The 20,270-nt window shown below is 44.0% G+C and overlaps 1 protein-coding gene across 2 annotated transcripts in view; it reads left to right on the top strand.

Moving 5' to 3' along the window:
• FARP1 (FERM, ARH/RhoGEF and pleckstrin domain protein 1) overlaps nt 1-20,270 on the top strand; it is a 292,674-nt gene that overhangs the window by 34,275 nt on the left and 238,129 nt on the right. The window contains exon 2 of one of the 2 annotated variants that reach the window (XM_008073446.1): nt 12,971-13,164. In XM_008073446.1, the coding sequence (XP_008071637.1) occupies nt 12,994-13,164 (171 nt within the window). In that variant the 5' untranslated portion in view covers nt 12,971-12,993. Of the gene's footprint in view, nt 1-12,952; nt 13,165-20,270 lie in introns of those variants that run through there. The other variant, XM_021706666.1, reaches the window with a different exon arrangement.

The raw sequence follows: 20,270 nt of genomic DNA, 5'->3' as shown, positions 1-20,270 counted from the left end.
GCCCGCTACCACGACCGGCTAATTTTTTTTTTGATTTATTGTAGAGATGAGGTCTCGCCAAGTTGCCCAGGTGGGTCTCGAACGCGCGGGCTCAGGCAATCCACTCACCTTAGCCTCCCAAAGGTGCGGGATAACAGGCTGAGCCACCGAGCCCAGCAAGACCTTGTCTTTAAAAATGAAATCTAACAAAACCAAAAAACTGCCATGGCTCATTCTGATCCATCAGATAAATGTCCTACTCCATGGTCCATTATCTCTTCCTTTTTTGGGGTGGGGAGTCAGCTTACCACAGCCTCGACCTCCCGGGCTCTGGCAATCCTCCCACCTCAGCATCCTCAGTAGTTGGGACTACGGGCATACACCACCATGCCTGGTTCATTTATCTGTAGAGATGAGGTTTCACTGTGTTGCCTAGGCTGGGTCCATTATTTCAGGCAGACCAAAGTCTTCCTCTCACGTGCCTTTCTCATTTTCTTTTCACTCATTTCTTGCCCCTGCCAATCTCGATCTATCATCAGCACAGTTCCTGGTACATGGTGGATGCTCAGTGAAGACCCCTGAATGCATGGTGTGTCTTTCTTGCACCATGGCACCAGCCATCACTGATACTTAAGAGCTGTTCGCCTTTTTTCTTTTCTTTTTTTTTTTTTTTTTGAGTCAGAGTCTCACTCTGTTGCCCAGGCTGGAGTGCAGTGGTATACTCACAGCCACCGCAGCCTCGACCTGCTGGACTCCGGCAATCCTTCTGCCTCAGCCTTCCAAGTAGCTGGAAATGCAGGTGTGTGCCACCATGCCCAGCTAATTTTTTGAATTATTGTAGAGACGAGGTCTCGCCAAGTTGCCCAGGCTGATCTTGAACCCCTGGGCTCAGGCAATCCTCTCGCTTTGGCCTCCCAAAGTGCTGGGATGACAGGATTGAGCCACCGAGCCCAGCCAGCCTTTTTTCAAGGACTAGCTGATACCCCAGTTCCTCTGCTTGGTGGCATCCTCTATTTCTGAGGCCTTTAAAATTCTTGTAATACCTATTGTCCGAATGTGTTGCCTTCAACAGTCATCTCTCGAGTACCTGTTCTTCTGCCTGATGGATTATATACATCCTTAAAGACAAAACCCTGTGGTGCTGCATGACTGCTGTGTATCCTGTAATAGCGCTGCATGTAGTTGCTGAAACGTAATGGGCCTTCCTCAGTATTGGTTAATGGTGATGATCTCGATTATTGTGACACTTGAATGAGAGTGTACTTTCAACATTATGTTCGTTACTTTCAAAGGCGCTGAGTAAGCAAAGTCAATAATATCCTGTGTCCTCATGATGGGCCAGGCGAGGGTTGGGTGCTTTCCACAAATATTTGGAGAGGCTGCACGGTATCAATTAGGGGAGACTTTCTTGAGCGAGTGGATGGGAATGACATGTGTTAAGTAGAGCGAGGCTGGCTCTATTTACGTTGCAAGGACCTTGCTAGTGTGGGAACCGAGAGAGACTGGAATCTCGTGGTGGTAGTTTTCCAGGAGATGACTTTTTCCTTATGTTTCCTATATATTTTATTACCTGGCCTTTAAACTTAGATGTAGAATGAGGGGTGAGCTTAAGTTTAAAGTTTGTTCTCTCAGAGTCATCAAGAAACTGACGTCATTAAAATGTGAATTATTGGGAGTTTCTTTTCCTTGTTTTCTGATTTTTCTACTGGGATAAAAGAGTCTTCACTTCCTAGCACCTTTACTTCCACTTCTTTTTGATATATATTTGTCTTTGCAGATCTATTTAGTGGAGGAAATATGCTCTCCCTAATCAGCGAAAGTATTGATGTAAATTGTTTTTTAGAACAAGGTTAGAGGATAAATTAAACACTGATTAGAAAAGGAATGCCACTTTTTCTTTAAGTCAGGGTCTCACTCTGATGCCCAGGCTGGAGTGTAGTGGCAGGGTCACGGCTCACTGCCCCCTTGACCTGCTGGGCTCAGGTAATCATTCCCTCTCAGCCTAGTAGCTGGAACTACAGGTGCAGGCCACAGCATCTGCCTAATCTTTTGATTTTTTTTGTAGAGATGAGGTCCCACTATGCTGCCCAGGCTGGTCTCGACCTCCTGGGCTCAAACAGTCCTCTCACCTCGGCCTCCCAAAGTGCTAGGATCACAGGCGTAAGCAACCATGCCAGGCTGGAATGCCACTTTTTATTGCCAAGAGCTATTGAAAAAAATCGGACACTCATTACATGCAGTAGATGTTTGAAACATGGCCGGCTGAGTGTCATCCTTTCCTTGGTGAAGTTATCTAACCAAGTAAGCACTTGACTGGTGTGAGGTGGTTTTACAACTGTTATCTTTGCTAATCCTGGCTGGGACCCTCAGAAGTGGAGCAGTGGTTCTCAGACTAGAACCTGTTCCAGAATCATCCAGAAGGCTGTTAAAACCCAGTTGTGTTGGCCCCCCGGGCCTGGGCTGAGATGAAGAATTTGTATTTTTAACAAGCACCCAGATGATACTTATGCTGCCGATTTGTTTTAAGACTCACTGCAGTACCTGGTAGGCTTTTCACTCATTTTTTGGGGGGCAAGACAAATGGCTTCCAGAGTGGGTAAGTGACTGGCTCAGTGTTCTCACAGCTCCTGAGTCCAGGACCCACAAGTTTAAGCCTCAGGTTGTCTCTTGCCCTGAAATAAGAGGAATGATTTCACACTCTCAGGTGAGGGAAACCCTTCCTGCCCTTTGTAATCTAGCTGGCAACTAGGGAAAAAAGGAGAAAGGCCTGGAACACATGAAATACAAGCCAAACAGAAGCCAAATACAAGCCAGACCCCGGGGAGGGTGAAGTCAAGTTTTTTTGTTTTTTTTTTGTTTTTTTTTTGTTCTGGAAGATTAGATCCGGAAAGGCTTTCTGGAGGAGGTGATGTTGGAGCTAACTACAGAAGAGGGTACTTTTTTTCTTTGGATGTATTCATTTCCCTTCTAGTCTTTTTTTCTGATTTTAATTGCTATGTCATAGTTGTACATACTTTTGAAGTACATGTTGGTATTTTGATACCTGTGTACCATGTGTAATGATCAAATCAGGGTAATTGGGGTATTCATCACCTTAAATGTTTTTCTTTTGTGTGTGTGCTGGGAACATTCCAATTCTTCTAGCTGTTTTGGAATAGACAATAAATTATTGTTAACCCGTCTTTTCCTGCTGTACTGTCGAATCCTAGAACTCATTCCTTCTGTCTGACTATATTATTGTACCCACCAACCAACTAGAAGAGAGTATTTTAGTAGGAAGGAAGAAAAAGAACAGGAAAAGCACAGTGTCAGGAGACCGTGAACACACTGACCAGCAAAGGATTAGGAGAGTGTTTAGCTGGAAGGAGAGACATCACGGCGGTTGAAACGCCTTGCTGGAACTTTTTATATTTAACTTGGTATTGATAGACTCAGGTATGTGAGTCAAAAAAGGGATGTGAGGCTCAGCCTGTAATCCCAGCACTTTGGGAGGCTGAGGCAAGTGGATTGCCCTGAGCCCGTGGGTTTGAGATCAGCCTGGGCAACTTGGTAAGACCTCGTCTCTACAATAAATAAAAAAATTAGCTGGGTGTGGTGGCGCACACCTATAGTTCTGGCTACTTGGAAGGCTGAGGTGGAAGGATTGCTGGATCCCAGCAGGACGACACTGGGGTGGCTGTGAGCATGCGACTGCACTCCAGCCTGGGCGACGGAGTGAGACTCTGACTTAAAAAACAAAACAAAACAAAAAAACTGAACGTTTTAAACAACTCCATGAAAATGATAAAAATGAAAAATGCCTCTTCTGCCCTGAGTTTTCTTTGAAGTACTTTCCAGAGATCTGTTGGAGTTTTTTTAAGATAGTCTATTTAATTAAAAACATTTTTTTTTGCTATGGTGGCTGAGAAAAGACAGTGAAGAAATAATCTTTCGTCGGTTTCTGCAGTTAATGCTTGTTTCCTTACTCTATTGGTGAAATCAGGGCACCCTACTTGCAGACAGTCAATGTCCGTCTCCTTTTCCCAAGTGATCAAACACGCCGAAGAGTTCCTCCCCTGTTTGAAGTGTCTGGTTGATGTAAAACAGTTGATCTGCTGTTGTTTCACTTGCTCCCAGACTTTTTGGAAATAAGCAAATCTATCCGTGTAGATAGCTGTTTTTGAACTTTCTCAAAGTCCCTTATCTGACTCCTTGTGAAAAGCCAAACTGAGCTGCTTGTGCGCTTGAGAAGCTGCCTGGCTGGCACCCTTTCTGGCTTATCTCCATCCGCCCCTTCTCCTGGGGCTGACTCCAGGCCTGCGGTGCCCCAGGGGACAGAAGCACAAGGTGGCTTTGTCACCGGGCAGTTTCCAGCTGGTAAGAGCAGAACAATTGAGGATGGAACACCTGCCCTCCGTTCCCTGCTGTCCTGGTGTCTGACATCCTTGATTTGTGTCCCCACAAATTGGCAAATACATGCTCTGTTGCTCTCCAACCTGTGGCACTTAGGAGTGCTCTGAACCCAGCCCTTGAGGGTCCTACAAATCTACCTCTTGGGCTTCTCCCACAAATAACAAGTTTCTATGAATTTTGCTTGACTTGGATTTTTCAAGTCACTTGTATTTAAAACTAGACAAAAACTCTTGCAAAAAGTTCCTCTGCATCAGCCTGTTTTGATTAATAGCGATCCCCCGTCTTCTTCATTGTAACTTCATCTCATTAGATTTATGTTCCAAAGGGCATAGTAGTCAGCAGGATTGTGTGCCTTTAGTAGGTAAAATTTTAAAAAAAACTATAATTACTTCTTAATAGGTAATATATGTACCGGAGTGCCAAAATATATATACACATTTTTTTTTTGAGTTGGAGTCTCACTCTTGTCACCCAGGCTGGAGTGCAGTGGCATGCTCATGGCCACTGCAGCCTCGACCTGCTAAGCTTAGGCGATCCTTTTGCCACAGCCTTCCAAGTAGCCGGAACTACAGGCGCGCAACCATGCCCAGCTCATTTTTTTTTTTTTAATTTATTTATTGTAGAGATGAGGTTTCACCAAGTTGCCTGGGTGGGTCTCGAACCCCCAGGCTTAAGAAATCCTCTCGCCTCGGCCTCCCATTACAGGGTGCTGGGATTACAGGCTGAGCCACCGCTGGGATTACAGGCTGACCCGGCCTATATACACATTTTAAGAGATGTTATCTTTGTATTACTTTTAGTTCACCATAACTTGTATTCATCTTTTGTTATTGGTATATATTAAATATTACAATTTTAATGCAATTTTTTCCTTTCTTAAAATGTGTGTACATTTTTGTTGCCCAGACTGGAGTGCAGTGGCCACTCCCGGCCACCGCAGTCTCGACCTGCTGGGCTCCGGCGATCCTTCCGCCTCAGCCTTCCAAGTAGCCAGAATTATAGGCATGTGCTACCACGCCCAGCTGATTTTTTTTTTTGATTTATTGTAGGGATGAGGTCTTGCCTGCCCAGGCGGGTCTCGAACCCGCGGGATCAGGCAATCCACTCACCTCAGCCTCCCAAAGGCGCGGGATTACAGGCTGAGCCACTGAGCCTGGCCATGTACAAAATTAAAAAGGCCCGAAGCAAGTCCCCAGTGTCCTTGACCAGGCTGGTTGCCTCACTAGAGTCAGCTCTCCTGCCAATTACTTCTCTGTCCTTCCAAGGAGGTTCTGTGTGTTCCCAGGAATATTCATGGACACATTGGCATTTTTAGTAGATTTATTGAGATGTAATTTACAAATCATCACCTTGACCTATTTCAGGGGTACTGTTCAAAGGTTTCTAGTACATTTACAGGGTGGTGTGACCATCGCCACAATCTAGATTCCCAATTCCTTGTGTCCATTGCCGTCAATCCCAGCCTCTACTTGCAGTCCCAGGCAACTGCTTTCTGGGTATTTAGCCTCTGGACAAAGCCTTTTCTGAATAGTTCATGTAAGTATGTTTCTATGCTCTGTCATCTTTTGCATCTGGCTCTTTTTACTTAGCTAAGTGTTTTTGGGGTTCTGCTGTGTTTTGGTGGGTGTCAGCATTTTGTTTCTTTTTGTTGCTTATTTCATTGTATGGATAGATCACGTTTTGTTTATTCATTCACCAGCTGGTGAACATTTGAGTTATTCACTTGGCTGTTTTTTGGCTATGGACATCTTTATGTAAGTCTTTGTGCTGACATAAGTTTTCATTTTCATAGGGAGATGCATAGATAGGGGTGATGTTGCTGGGTCCCTAGGAAAAGGACTTGCTGGGTTCTATGCTAAAATTTATGATTCAATTTTTAAGAAACTGCCAAAATGTTTTCCAGAGTGTTGGTACCATTGTATACTCCCACCAGCCACTATGCATTCGTGAGAGTTTCAGATTTTTCACATTTTTGTTAACACTTGTTATTGTCTTTTTTGTTATAGCCATTATAGTGGATGTGAAGTATCTCACTGTGAAAATAATTTGCATTCCCAGTGATTAATGATGTTGAGCATCTTTTCATGTGTTTATTAACTGTCTGTACATCTTTGGAGACTTAAATTCTTTCTACTCTCAGTTTTAAAACATGAGGTAATAGCTAATGGACAGTGCCTTTCATTATGTCTTTTCCTTTCTCTGCTATTTTTAGTTTTTTATTTCTACATTAGAAATAAAAAGGCATATAATATTCTGCAGCCATTACAACTCTTAATCTTCCTCTTTTAGTACAAATGGATTTAAAGTTTACTAATGATTGCTTTTCGTTTCTTTCTTTTCTTGTTTTGCTGAAGTTTATCCTTTTGTAGTTCTTTTCAAGAAGGGCTTGGCTAACATTCTTCTGAATTCTTGCCAGTTTAACATATTTGGCTAATATTTCAATGAGTTTGTCTGTGTTTAAGGTTTTGATTCTTTTGTATTTCTTTGAGGACATTTTTGGCAATTAAGCCTTGAATGTTGCTGTGGACAAACCTAAAATTTTGCTCTCTCATATTTTATTTGAACTTTTTGCCGATGTGCCCAAAGGATTCCTTCCTGATTTTTGAACATCAGGGGTTCCTCAGGAAATGATTTAATGGCGATCATTTTATGGTCATTCTTCCTTGGATAAGATATCTTCATTTGTTATGGAGAATTGTCTTTAGTTTCTGGAATGTTTTTCTGAAATATGCCTTAAACATTTTTTTTCTTGTTCCCTTCTCCAGTTGTTTTTTTTTTTTCTCCAGGGAAGATTATGGGTATGTTGAATCACTTCTCTTTGTCTTCCACATCTATCAGTTCTCTCTCTGTTTAAAATCTTTTGCTTACTTTTCTCAGTTTTTCCCTCAGGTCTCTCATTTTCACTAGTGCATATTTCCTTTGAGCTACACCACACCTGTGGTGCCCCATTTGGCCTATTTTGATTATATTTTTATTAATTCTTCCATTTCCCCTGTCCTGTTTGCTCTCATTCTTTATTTCCTGCTGATGTCTTCATATAGCTTCCCTGAGCTCTTATAAATTCTCTTGTATTTTTGTCTATGGAGTCAGTTATTTCATGAAGTTTTGTTAGTTTATGACAATGTGCTTCTACAAACTTTTGATTTGTTGCATGTAACATTTCTTTGATGGATGTTCATTGGTCTTTTGTTTTCATTTTTTTCTTTTTTCTTGCAGCATCTTCTTCAAGGTCATTGTTATTGTTATTAGATGAGTTCTTGATGAACTGTCATGGTGCTGTTTGCAGGAGCCTCCTGTGGGCCAGCCAACGGTGCCATGTTGAATGCTAACCGGAATTCTCATGACCTGAGGGTGTGTGTGTGTGTGTGTGTGTGTGTGTGTGTGTGTGTGTGTGTGTGTGTTTGGTCGTGAACACGGAGGGGGCTCCTAGTGCAATCTATGTCACCTTCACCTTGCCTCAGTAGTAGACTGCTTCCTATAAATATGGCTGGCCTGTGTGGAATCTCATTTCATATCACAATGTGTCCAGGAAAGCTGTTCCAGCCAATCTGGATACTGTCTCTGTTGTTCCAAGAAAGTTGTTTCTGGTTTGTTACTGGGGAAATGTTTCTTCTCTGAAGTTCGCAGCCATGAACAGCCTCTCCAAGCATTTTCGCTGTCTTCTTTCTGACCTTCACTATAAGTTTGGCAACTCTTCCTCACATCTTGTGGTTTGGGGTTACAGATGTCTTCTAGTTTCTGTGGGGATAGAATCTACATTTTTGGGTGTGCTGCTTATTGCTTTTGGGTGAAATCCAAGAGGAAGCCTTTAAGTCAGGATTTCAGGACAGGAGATCTAAAACAAAAAACTCTAGTTTTTTATCTTTTCTATGCTAGCTAAACATTGTTACTTTTTAAAAATTTTGGTCACTTTTTAAAATTAATTTTTCAAATAGTGCTTAAGAATAACATAGTTTTGCAAACAACTTTTTATTTTAAAATCGGGAGTGATCACATTAGTTACAATGGATCACCAGGAAAGAAATGCTAGTCTCCTTTATTTTGATTATTCCTCAAGGAATCAGAGGTCAGAGGAAGTTAGTGGAGGTGAGTTTAGAATAGAGTGTGGGTTAGTATTTATACACAGGAGGCCTTTGGGTTTGTTAGATTTATTTACCTAGAAAACGGCATTGTATTCCTAGGCCTGCCAGTTCTGGTACCAAGTACCAATTGTGATGCCCCATTTATGATGTGCCAGCGTTCCTGAGATGTTCCCTGGGCATTCTTAGGATGCTGGTCTCAAAACTCTTGGCTGGATTTATGTTTGAATTAAACAGACTTTTCCCTGTACAGCAGCAGTCTGCATGCAAGTATGATAACAAAAAGAGAGTGTGGCATATTTTGTTCAAACCAATATCCAGAAGTAGAAATAGCAGAGGCATGAGGTCATTGGAGGACTAAAGAAATAGGGTTTGAAGGTTCCAAATATCTGCTAATCACTAACTCAGATTTTTAAATGCCAGGGTGCTAAAACTTAGAATGTATATTTATTTGAGGATCTTGGGCAAGAGGAAAAGAAAAGGGTTCAGTCCAGAGGATGAAGGGCCTTGGCTTTCTTAGGGTGGGACAAGGAGAAAAATGCATTTGTGGGAGGGTTCCTAGCCCCTTTGAGCTGGGTTGTCATGGGTTGCTATTTTTCAAATAGTGCTAAAGAATAACATAGTTTTGCAAACAACCTTTTACCTTAAAATTGGGAGTGATCACATTAGTCATAATGGATCACCAGGAAAGAAATGCTGGTCTCCTTTATTTTGACTATTCCTCTAGGAATCAGAAGTCAGAGGAAGTTAGTGGAGGTGAGTTCAGAATAGAGTGTGGATTAATATTTATACACAGGAGGCTTTTGGGTTTGTTAGATTTATTTACCTTCCTTCCTTCCTGCCATCAGCTCCCTGGCTGGGCATCGGAGCCACAGCTGGGCCCATGCCTCCTTGAATTGAATGGCGGTGAACAGGGACTGTTCATTCTGGGTGTAGGGAAGAAAAGGGCGGCATGAGAGGCACTCAAATAGGGAAAATGCAGAGGGGCTGGGAGTGGAGAAGCCAAGCTTGACTGATAGCATAGTTTTCTCTGGGGTTGCATTTAGTTTTAACCGTGGGACAATGAACAGAAAACATAGAATATGGAAGTAATTTAGCCTGGCTTGTGGAGATAATTTTGAGCACAGCTGACTTCATAATGAGTATATCACCACCCACATACGATTCACTGAGCCAGTATCGAGGATCTGTTTTCCACTTTGGTGTAAGGCCCGTGGGGACATCGTGGATGACCAAGGTCTGGTCTCACCTCTCAAGACTAATGGGTGTATGAACCAAAGCAGAGGTCACACAGCCGAACAGGTTACAAATAGATGCTTCACAAAAGTTTATTTGGGGCAGAAATGAGAAAGGCACTTATGTAAAAGAAGTGTGAAATCAGGGATTCAAAAAAAGGAGTGGTTTCAGAAAGGCTGGTCCGTAACTAGCATCTCCTTGTCACAGAACTCAATCTCAAAGAATTATTGAGGAATGAATAATAATCTTCAAAAGGCTTTTGGGGGAAGTTGGTGGAGAAGGTGTGTGGAAAGTAGTAAAACATGTTTCCTAGACAATCAGTATGTTCCTTACCTGATTTAAGGGCACACCCTTTTAGACCCCCTGGTGATTTGAGTCACTGGCTCAGGTCACTGATGGGACCCCATAGTTTCTGATCTGTTGACCTCAGGGCCAGCCCTCGTGGTTTGAGGTTTCAGTGAGAGGGAAGTGAGGAATTTACTGGGAAACTTCTGGGGACCTGACTCTTCAGGAGAAGGATGAGAATGAGTGGGGCACAAAAGCCCTACAAAATGGTCACAAACAGGATGGTTTTTCCTGAAGAGAAGAGCTGTCGGGTGACTTGTTTTCAAATGTGAGACATGTGCTCAGCTCAGGTGGCTCCTGGAGCCTGGAGCAGCACATGTACTCTGCCCCAGGCCTTTGTCCTCAAGTGCCCCTGGGGGTCTCTTCCCATTCCTCTTTCCTGTTCCTCTTTCCCTGTTGACTCTCAGGACTGGTCGTGGTGGTGCTTTCTGCTTTTGTGGTTCCACATGCACCCCCTTTTATTCATTCACACGGCTCTCACTACAGCAAGATGGACTCTGAACCTCTGTCCCAGATCTGGCACCACCTCCCTGATAGCCTGGGGCTGTCCTTTGGTAACCCTCACAAACTCACGCCTCCCCCTACTTTCTCCCTTCTGCTCCGATTTAAACTTTCTGATCGTGGTTAGACTTTCATCTTCGCCTCTCAGTAGCTAACCATTTATAACATCGGGTGATAAGAAAATCTACTTTTTTTCCCCACAGAAGTAGATCTCATAGTGTCACCTTTTGATTTCTGTGGCTGCTGCAGGTTGTCATCTCAAGCGTGCATTGTTGCAGTCGCTTTGTCATGGGCGCCCCAGTCCCCACCCTCCTTTCCCCACCATCTCTCTTTCCATATTGTATACCATCTTCAGGTTCATTTTTCTGAAATTCTTCTTTGTTATGTTGTTATTCTTACCCCAGTGGCTCCCTGCTGCTACAGGGTAAAGACCTTATTTCTCAGCTTGGCATTTAAAGTTCTCTATAGTCTGATTTCAGACTGTTTCCAAAATATGTCTCTGACTCTTTGGCACTGAGTCTCACTCTCCTTCCTAATGCTGTCCTGTTTCTGCCTCATGACTTTGTTGATGCTGTTCTTCTTCCTGGAATGCTTTTTCCTGGGTATCTCCTGTCTCTTTCCAAGGATTATCCAACGCTTAAGACCAAGTTGGGTCCAGTTTCCATCTTCTCCATGATGGAAGCCCTCTCCCCCTCTTAATCACTTGTCTCCTGTGGATGTCTCATCCTTTGTCTTCTAATGACACTTAACATGCAGCTATATGTAAATGGACTGGCGAGTGATCCAGTCACTCACTAAGCAGTCAATATTGACCTCCACTCTATGCAGGTGTTGTGCCCCTGTGGTTGTTGATGCAAAGAATCTCCAAGATTGGATTCCTGCTTTAGGGCCATCGTAGTGCCAAGGGACTTGATGCACGTGGGCTCAGCAACCATGGTATGGCTTTGACAGTCATGAGTGCAGAGAGGACAGCAGCACATGCACTCTGCCCAGGTGTCACAGATGTGACATTTGAACAGGATTTTAAAGCATTGGTAGAAGTTTCCAGGTAGAGAAAGAGGCCAAAGCCTTGAGCCACAGAGGGCCATGTGTGTGGAGTCCTGGAGCCCAACAGAGACAGGAGGAAGGGAAGGAGACGTGCAGGTGCCATGAGAGAAGAGTGGATGATCTGGGAAGGAAGGAAGAATGTCGAGTTTTTAAGAAAATAGCTTTGTTAACACTAGAAAGCAGTAAGTAGACTGGCTTCTTGGGAAAGGGGGAAATAGTTGGAGGGGTGGGTGGCGGGAAAGAACCGAAGGAGGAGGTTATGGTAATAGAAACAAGCAGTAGAAATTGAGAGAAAAGACCCTACTGTATGTTGTGTATGTCTTATTTTCGTAACCAGATTATAAGCTTGAGCACCACAGTGTGTGTTTTACCTGTTTATCTTTCTAATACCCACATCCCTTAGTATGTGACTGTGTCCGAAGAGGTAATTAATGGATGCTAACGATATGGCCTAGCTACTGTTTGTCATCTTCCCACCAGACCAACGTGTAAAAAGTAGTGCCTAGCCCATTGTAGATGCTGAATAATTAAGAGTGACTGTAAAAAAATGAGAAAAAATAAAGTATGCAGCAATATGCATAATATGCAAAAATAATAAAATATGCAAAAATAGTCACATGCCTTCCATGCTTAAAGATGACTTTGTAAGTGACTGAGCTGAAGCCTCCCTGTGTGCGGGAGAGGGAGCCCTTGCTTACCCTGGGAGGGTACAGAGAAGTTCCTGCAACAAAGGGGAGAAGATGACAAATTGCTTGGGTTTCGAATGAGGCTTAGGTCACGCTGGTGCTGTGGGAAAGATGCAAAGAATTGCACCAAGCAAAGGTCAGAAAAAGTTTACTTAGAAGGTAGATCAGAGAAAAAGGGGGGATCAACCTCTCCAAGACTAGAGAGAGAGCGCGACGCTTAAGGGACTTTTGGCGGCAAATGCTTGAGGTTGAAAACCCCCTTTTAGTGGGAGCAGGTTGCCATGGTGATGGGGTGGTGGTGGTCTGTGTCATGTCACCAGGAAAGGAGCAGGTAAGCATAGGAGCTGTCGCCATGGTAGTGGGGTGGTGATCTGTGCCATGTTGATCGTGAAGGGCTGCTCATAATAGATTAGGTCAGCTTGGCTCTTTATGGCAGGAAGACAGATACTTTGGATAAGAGGGCAGTTAGTACAAGGCCTGCTTGGGAGTTGTAAGACAATTATCAGTAACTACCTCCAGGAAACCGGTTTTGTTTCTTGTTTAATGATTATAAAGGTGGGCTGAAGTACGCTGCTGAAAAAGCATGATAAAGCTAAGCAGTGTTAAAATGGCTGCCATTCTCACTTAAGTTACTCCATTTTGAATTTTCACCTTTTCAAGGCTTCTCTTCTGATGTGCTTTTCTCTCTCTCACTGTCTCCTGCAGATATCCTATAGGCTACTTTCATCATGGGAGAAATAGAACAGAGGCCAACCCCAGGATCACGACTGGGGGCCCCGGAGAATTCGGGGATCAGTACCTTGGAACGTGGACAGAAGCCACCCCCAACACCTTCAGGAAAGCTCATGTCCATCAAAATCCAGATGCTGGATGACACCCAGGAGGCTTTTGAAGTTCCAGTAAGTTGGGGGTGTATCTGTGGACCCAAGTGTGTGGGTGGCCTTGGGCCCGGGGGTGGGTCGCCTCATTCCCATGTTCAGTGACACCAGGTGACTGCGGGCCTGTGTGTTTAGCACCTCCCTCCCCGGCAGCCCCATTGTCCCTTTCTGGTTCTGAACTCTCAGGTTTTTACATTTATGCATGGTCCATCTATAGGATGATATCAGTGGGCTGGCCACTCAAATTTTGCTGTGACCTCCCATACACAAATGTATATATCATGTATGTGCACTTGTTATATCTATACACAAGTGTATAAGTTTAGTGTGAGGGACGCATGGTCTTGTGGATGAATCCCGATTTAATTTGCTTATCACAGGCAGTTTCTTGCTCACATTGGGATGTGTGTGTGTGTGCGTCCTACTTAACCTGTTGTGGGCTGCAACCAGACGGTGGCTTTGGGGGCAGTGAAAGAATTCACCAAGTCAGATTAGAGTAGAAAAACAGGTTTACTGAGTGGGCCACAAGGGGACAGTGGGCAGGACAGCCCTATCTGTAAGGGAGCTGTCTACACTGTGCCAATTCCTTGAGATGTGTTCACAGCCGAGCTGACCTCCTTTTAGTGAGAGTTAGGATTCCCAGCATGCATTAGCGTTCCCACCATGCAGATGAGGCAATTCTGATTGGCTAATGTTCAACTTTGCTTCATCAGTTGAAGGTTAGCACAAGGTGACTCACACGTGACTCATGTCCAGACGACAGGCAGGAGAAATCCCGACAAAGCCAGCAAGGAACTGCATGTGTGTTTTCTGTCAGGAAGTCAGGAGAGACAACCTCCGTGGCCTCAGTATGTGAGATGTGAGAGTGTAGAAAAGCCCCAGTCCACATGCCCTGTGTGAAAGCCCCGGAGATGAAGAGGCCCACCGCCACCGCAGGGCCAGGGCAGGAACAGCCTGTGGTCAGGAGCAGGGCAGGGGAGGAGCCTGGGCTGCTCTCAAGGGTCACAGCCCCTCACCCTTTCACTCTGGTGCTTCTACTGTTTTCTCCTCCCCTGTCCTCCTCCTCCTCCCCCTCAATCAGCCCCTGCTGGAGGGTGGGGAGCCTCCACCTGTTTTGAGCATGTCGTGTTCCCTGGGCAGGAAGGGAAGGTGCGCGGGGCTGGTTGGAGCTGTGAGTGTACTTCCCCATGTGTCAGCTCGGTCTGGAGAACTCTCAGCATACCTCGGATCAAGTATTTGTGTTTTCTGTCTTGGGTACCAAATTCTCCATCTAACATTATTTATGAATGGAGAAAATAACTCTCACCAGGTGCAGTGGCTCACGCCTGTAATCCCAACATTTTAGGAGGTGAAGGCAAGAGGATTGCCTGAGCCCAGGGATTCGAGACCAGCCTGGGCAACTTGGTGAGACCTGGTCTCTACAATAAATCAAAAAATTAGCTGGGCATGGTGGCACTCGCCTGTGGTTCCAGCTGCTTGGAAGGCTGAGGTGGAAGGATCACCTGAGCCCAGCAGAAGGAGGCTGCAGTGACCATGAGAGTGCCGCTGCACTCCAGCCTGGGTGACAGTAGGACTCCGACTTGAAAAGAAAAGAAAAGAACTCAATTCCAAGCAGCCGACACCTTGCGAACATGCCTGTTTTTAACGTGGAGACAAACTTTGTCTATTATTCCCCATGGCTGGAGAGACTGGCACTTAATAGTCAGTGTGAACGTTTGATAACCATTCATTTAATCATTTATGGGGTGTGATTCAGTCAGTTATATTTATTTTGAAGAACATTGTTAAGAGAGTGTGAATTAGCATTAAATATCTCAGGGAAAGATAACCCAGAATAGCTATGTTTACAACCGCCATTTTATTGCACACTCACTGGGTCTAATCTTCTTGTCATATCCAAGAAGGACTTGGGAACGTCTTTAAGTTCTGGGGAACAAAGCCCTTGCTCATCTAATGAAATTGCAGGATATGTGGAAGGGGACACTGCCATCCTGTTAGAATGAGACCTTCTGGGACATGACACCCATACCTGGCCCCCTCACCTCCCAGGTTTTCTTTTTTTTTTTGTCTTTGTGGCCAGACTGGTTGAGTGAGGTGTTTAGTGTCAGCATTTCCTGCTTGGGTACTGTTAAGGACTCCTGAGCAATGCGTTCTGTTAGATGGTGTTCCTGTGAGCAGTGTGGACCGAGGACCTGGATGCTGCTGTTGTGTGCACGGACTGTGGGGGTCATGAAACCAAAGCATGTCAACTCCATTCCTAGTTATGATTTAGTTGGGAACTCTACAGGAACTCCCTGCCTAATACGCAGTAATAAAAGTGTGAGTGTTTTTATCTTTTAAAATTATTTTTCTTTGTGACTTCTTTTTTCTGAGTTGGGGTCTCACTCTATCACCCAGGCTGGAGTGCAGTGGCATGATCACTGCAGCCTCAACCTCTTGGACTCAGGCTATCCTCCTACCTCAGCCTCCCAAGTAGCTGGGACTCCAGGCAGATACCACCATAACTCATTTTTTGACTGTTTTTTTGGTAGAGATGAGGTCTTACCGTGTTGCCTAGGTTGCTCTTAAACTCCTGGGCTCAAGTGATCCTCCAACCTCGGCCTCCCAAAGTGCTGCAATTACAGGCATGAGCCACTGCATCCAGCTCTCTTTGTGGTTTTGAATGGCTGTGCTCGGCGTCTGTAACCCTTTTGTCTGGAAGGAACCTTTCTCATGCCCCTGATGAATTCCTATGCATCCTTAAAGGCTCTACCAGTTTTACCTGGATGCCTACTCCCTCAGTCAGTGGCTGCGGCTTTTTCTTCCCCTTTGCAGACCTCTTTGCTCATACTATCAGCGTAGAGCTGAAGTGTCTGGGTTCAAATCCCAGCTTTTCCTACTGACAGTTGCTCAGCTTGGACAAGTTATTTCAACTCTCTGTTTCTGTTTTCTTCTCTGTAAAATGAGGCTAATAATAAACCCTATTTTATACTATATGAGAATTTTTAAAAAGTTGACACAAATAAAGTGTTCAGAACAATTCTTGACACATACTAAGAGTTTAAAACACATGAAAAGTAGTATTGATATGTATTTGCTACTACACTGCCAGCTTCTTGGTGCAAGGACCTGCCTGTTATTTCATGCTCTCTCTCATTTCTTCCTTTCTTCTTTTTAATTTAATTAATTAGTTTGTTTTTATTTTTTTAAGCTGGAGTCTTACTCCATTGCCCAGGATGGAGTGCAGTGGCATGCTCACAGCCACCCCAGTGTCGACCTGCTAGGCTCTGGCGAACCTTCCACTTCAGCCTTCCAAGTAGCTGGAACTAGGTGCGCACTACCATGCCCGGCTAATTTTTTAAAAATTTACTGTAGAGACGAGGTCTCACCATGTTGCCCAGGTTGGTCTTGATCTTGCAGGCTCAGGCAGTCCTCTCACCTTGGTCTCCCAAAGTACTGGGATTATAGGCTTGAGCCAATGCGCCTGGCCATTTTTTTTAATTTTAAAGATGTAGGGTATAATTCAAGATTAGGTACATAGGTGATCATTGTGCAGGTGAAGTTTGGGCCTCCCATTGGTCTTCACTTCGCCTGGTTTGGCATCAGGTACCTTATTAGTTATTTGTGCTCCCCTCTCCCTCCTTCCCTTGGCAGTGACCTGCTACTGCTAATCTCTTTCTTGTAGTATTATGATAACAGTTCAGGGTTCTCTTATGTGAGAACATGTGGTACTCAGTTCTTTGTTTCTGTGATAGATCACTGAGTATCATAGACCCTAAATACATCGAAGTTACTGCGAAGTCCATAATTTTGTTCTTTATGGCTGCATAATATTCCATCATGTATATTTAATCACATTTTTAAAATCCAGTCCACTTTCAATGGGCAGCACAGTTGGTTCCATGTTTTTGCTATTGTGAATGGCGCTGGAATAAGCATGCATGTGCAGGTATCTTTTTTGTAGAATGATTTGAGTTCTTCCGGGTATATTCCTGGATTGCAAGGTCATATGGAAGGTTGATTTTTAGATGTTTTAGAAGTCACCACACTGTTTTCCACAGAGGTTATACTAGTTTACACTCCCAACAATAGTGTAGAAGCATTCCCTTTTTTCTGCATCCTCTCCAGTGTTGGTTTTTATTTTTTATTTTTTTGAGTTGGAGTCTCTCTCCGTTGCCCAGGCTGGAGTGCAGTGGCATACTCACGGCCACCCCAGTGTCAACCTGCTGCACTCCAGCAATCCTTGCGCCTCAGCCTTCCAAGTAGCCGGTACTACAGGCACGTGCTACCACACCTAGCTAATTTTTGATTTTTTTAATTGTAGAGATGAGGTCTCACCAAGTTACCCGGGCTGGTCTGGAACCCACGGGCTCAGGAAGTCCATTCGCCTCAGTCTCCCTCAGCTGGGGTTACAGGCTGAGCAACCAAACCTTGCCGTCTGTTGTTTTTTGAGTTATTTAATGATGGCCATCCTGACTGGAGTTAGGTGGTATCTCAGTGTGATTTCGATTTGTATTTCTGATTAGTGAGGCCGAGCATTTTTTCATGTATCTGTTGACTGCTCATATGTCTCCTTTTGAGACGTTCCTATTCCCATCCTTTGCCTACATTTTAATAAGGCTGTTTGTTTTTTTCCTTTTGGCACATTTGAGTTCCCTGTAGATCCTGAATGTTAGGCCTTTGTCAGATATACACTTAGCAAATATTTTTTCCTAGTCTGTGGGCTGTCTCCCTGCTCTCTTGATGGTTTCTTTAGCTTTGCAGAAGCTTTCAGTTTGATGAGGTCCCAACTTATCTATCTTATTTCTTATGGCATGGGTGTTTGGGGTTTTGATCAGGAATTGGTTGCCTATTCCAATGTCTGTAAGGGTGTCTCCTGTGTTTTCTAAGATTCTTATAGTTTGAGGTTTTATGTTTAGGTCCTTGATCCATTTAGAGTTGATTTTTGTGTATGGTGATAGGTAGGGGTCCTGTTTCAGTCTTCTGCATGTGGTCAGCTAGTTTTCCCAGCATCATTTACTGAAGAGCTTCTCCTCTCGCCAGTGGTTGTTGGTGGAGACTTTGTCGAAGATGAGTTGGTTGAGAAATTAAGGTTTTGCTTCTGGAATCTCTATCCTGTTTCATTGGTCCGTATGCCCGTTCTTGTACCAGTACCAGGCTGATTTGATTATTGTAACCTTATACTAACGTTTAAAGTCTGGAAGTTTGATTCCTCCTGCTTTGTTTCTTTTGCTGAGGATTGTTATGGCTATTTGTGGTTGTTTATGTTTCCTTGCGAATTTCTGTATTGTCATTTCTGAGAAGAATGATATTGGTAATTTAATGGGTATTGTATTAAATCTGTAGATTGCCTTGGGTAGGATGGACATCTTAACAATGTTGATTCTTCCTATCCATGAGCATGGAATGTTTTTCCATTTGTTTGTGCCTTTGATTTCTTTGAGTAGTGTTTTGTAGTTTTCATTGTAAAGGTCTTTCACTTCTCTGGTTAGGAAGATGCCGAGGTATTTCATTTTTTTGTATGTGGCTGTTGTGAATGGGGTTGTGCTTTTTATTTGGTTCTGTTTGTTGTTGGTGTATAAAAATGCGACTGTCTTTGCACGTTGATTTTATATCTTCTTTTTTTCTTAGATTCTTGCTCTGCCACTCAGGCTGGAGTGCAGTGGCGTGATAACTCATCGCAACTTTGAACTTCTTGTCTCAAGCAATCTTCCCACCTCAGTCTCCTGAGTAGATGGGATTACTGGCATGTGCCACCACATCCAGCGAGTTCATTTTTATTTTTGTAGAGACAAGGTCTCAGTATGTTGTACAGTCTGGCATTGAATTCCTGGGCCCATGCTAATCCTCTTGCCTCATCCTCCTAAAGTACTGGGATTACAGATCTAGGTCTCTGTGCCTGAGCTGCCTTTTATTCCATATCCTCAGCATTGAGCATATCGCCTGGCATGTAGTAGGTGCTAATTAAACATTTGCTGACTGAATGTTAGAGTGAGTTTATTTTCCAAGTAGCATGATATGCCATTGTTAATTTTCACAATGCCTCAACCTTTCATATTTTACTTCAAATTTTTTAGTTTGGTCAGAATATTCTCTTAACTCCTGGGCAACAGATGTATTTCTTAACTGACTGTAGAAAGCCGTGTGTCAGCATATATTTATTGACTGAGCTGATTCCAAATTGCTACCTTGTGCTCTTTAAGAACTGCCACGGCCAGACCATCCCGCAGCTGGGAGGCATCAGGGCTGGCTGTGGTGACTCAGTCATCAGGGATTGGGAGAGAGGGCCTGCAGGATTGGGCGAGACACCGCTTCCCAGAACTGCTTCAAAACCTTGCTCCAGAACTTTTTGCGGAGAATTTATCAAGGCCAAGTGTCTGACCCTGGAAGGGTCCTCCTTGCTCACACGTGACCCCTCCTTTGATGGGCTGCCTCAAGTGAATGAATTCTCATGGCTCAGTCGCATTTGCCACGCAGATGAGCTGGGCACATGGCCAGAAGTCCCTGCAATTTCCTTTGGGGACGACCGTGTCTGCCCCTGGAGACTGAATTTCCTGGGCCTTTGCTTATTACTTTTGTTTTAAAATATGGATACAGGCAGGGTAGGATTTTTAAATGCAAATCCCACGGACACTTCCTGACACAAAGACCCAAACCATACTCTCCATGGTTTTCTCCATTGTTATTTATAGCCTTAAAAATGTTTATTATTATTTAAGGTCAGGCACTGTGGCTCACGCCTGTAATCCCTGGGAGGCCGAGGTGGGAGGATTGCTTGAGCCCAGGGGCTCCAGACCAGCCTGGGCAACATAGTGAGACCTCATCTCTTAAAAAAAAAATTGCTGGGCATGGTGGCTAGGCTAGAGTCACAGCTAGTTGGGAAGCCGAAGAGAGATGATCACTTAAGCTTAGGAATTTGAGGCTGCGGTGAACTGTCATTGTGTCACTGTATTTCCGCTTCAGTGACAGAGGGAGATCCCGTCTGAAAAAGGAAAAAATTTATTCTTATTGATGACTTTAACCTTTTGGAAGGCCTTGGCCATGTGCTCCCAGTGTTTTCCATTCTGTAACCAGTTGCACGATCCCCTTTGCTGTTGAACTTGGACAGTCTTTTCCACTATTTCCTCTGCATAGTCAAAAGATCAAAA

Source organism: Carlito syrichta, unplaced genomic scaffold (genome assembly GCF_000164805.1).
Source record: "Carlito syrichta isolate Samal-C Ts95f unplaced genomic scaffold, Tarsius_syrichta-2.0.1 Scaffold315847, whole genome shotgun sequence".
Taxonomy (NCBI): domain Eukaryota; kingdom Metazoa; phylum Chordata; class Mammalia; order Primates; family Tarsiidae; genus Carlito; species Carlito syrichta.
This window is presented reverse-complemented; position numbering and strand designations above follow the sequence as displayed.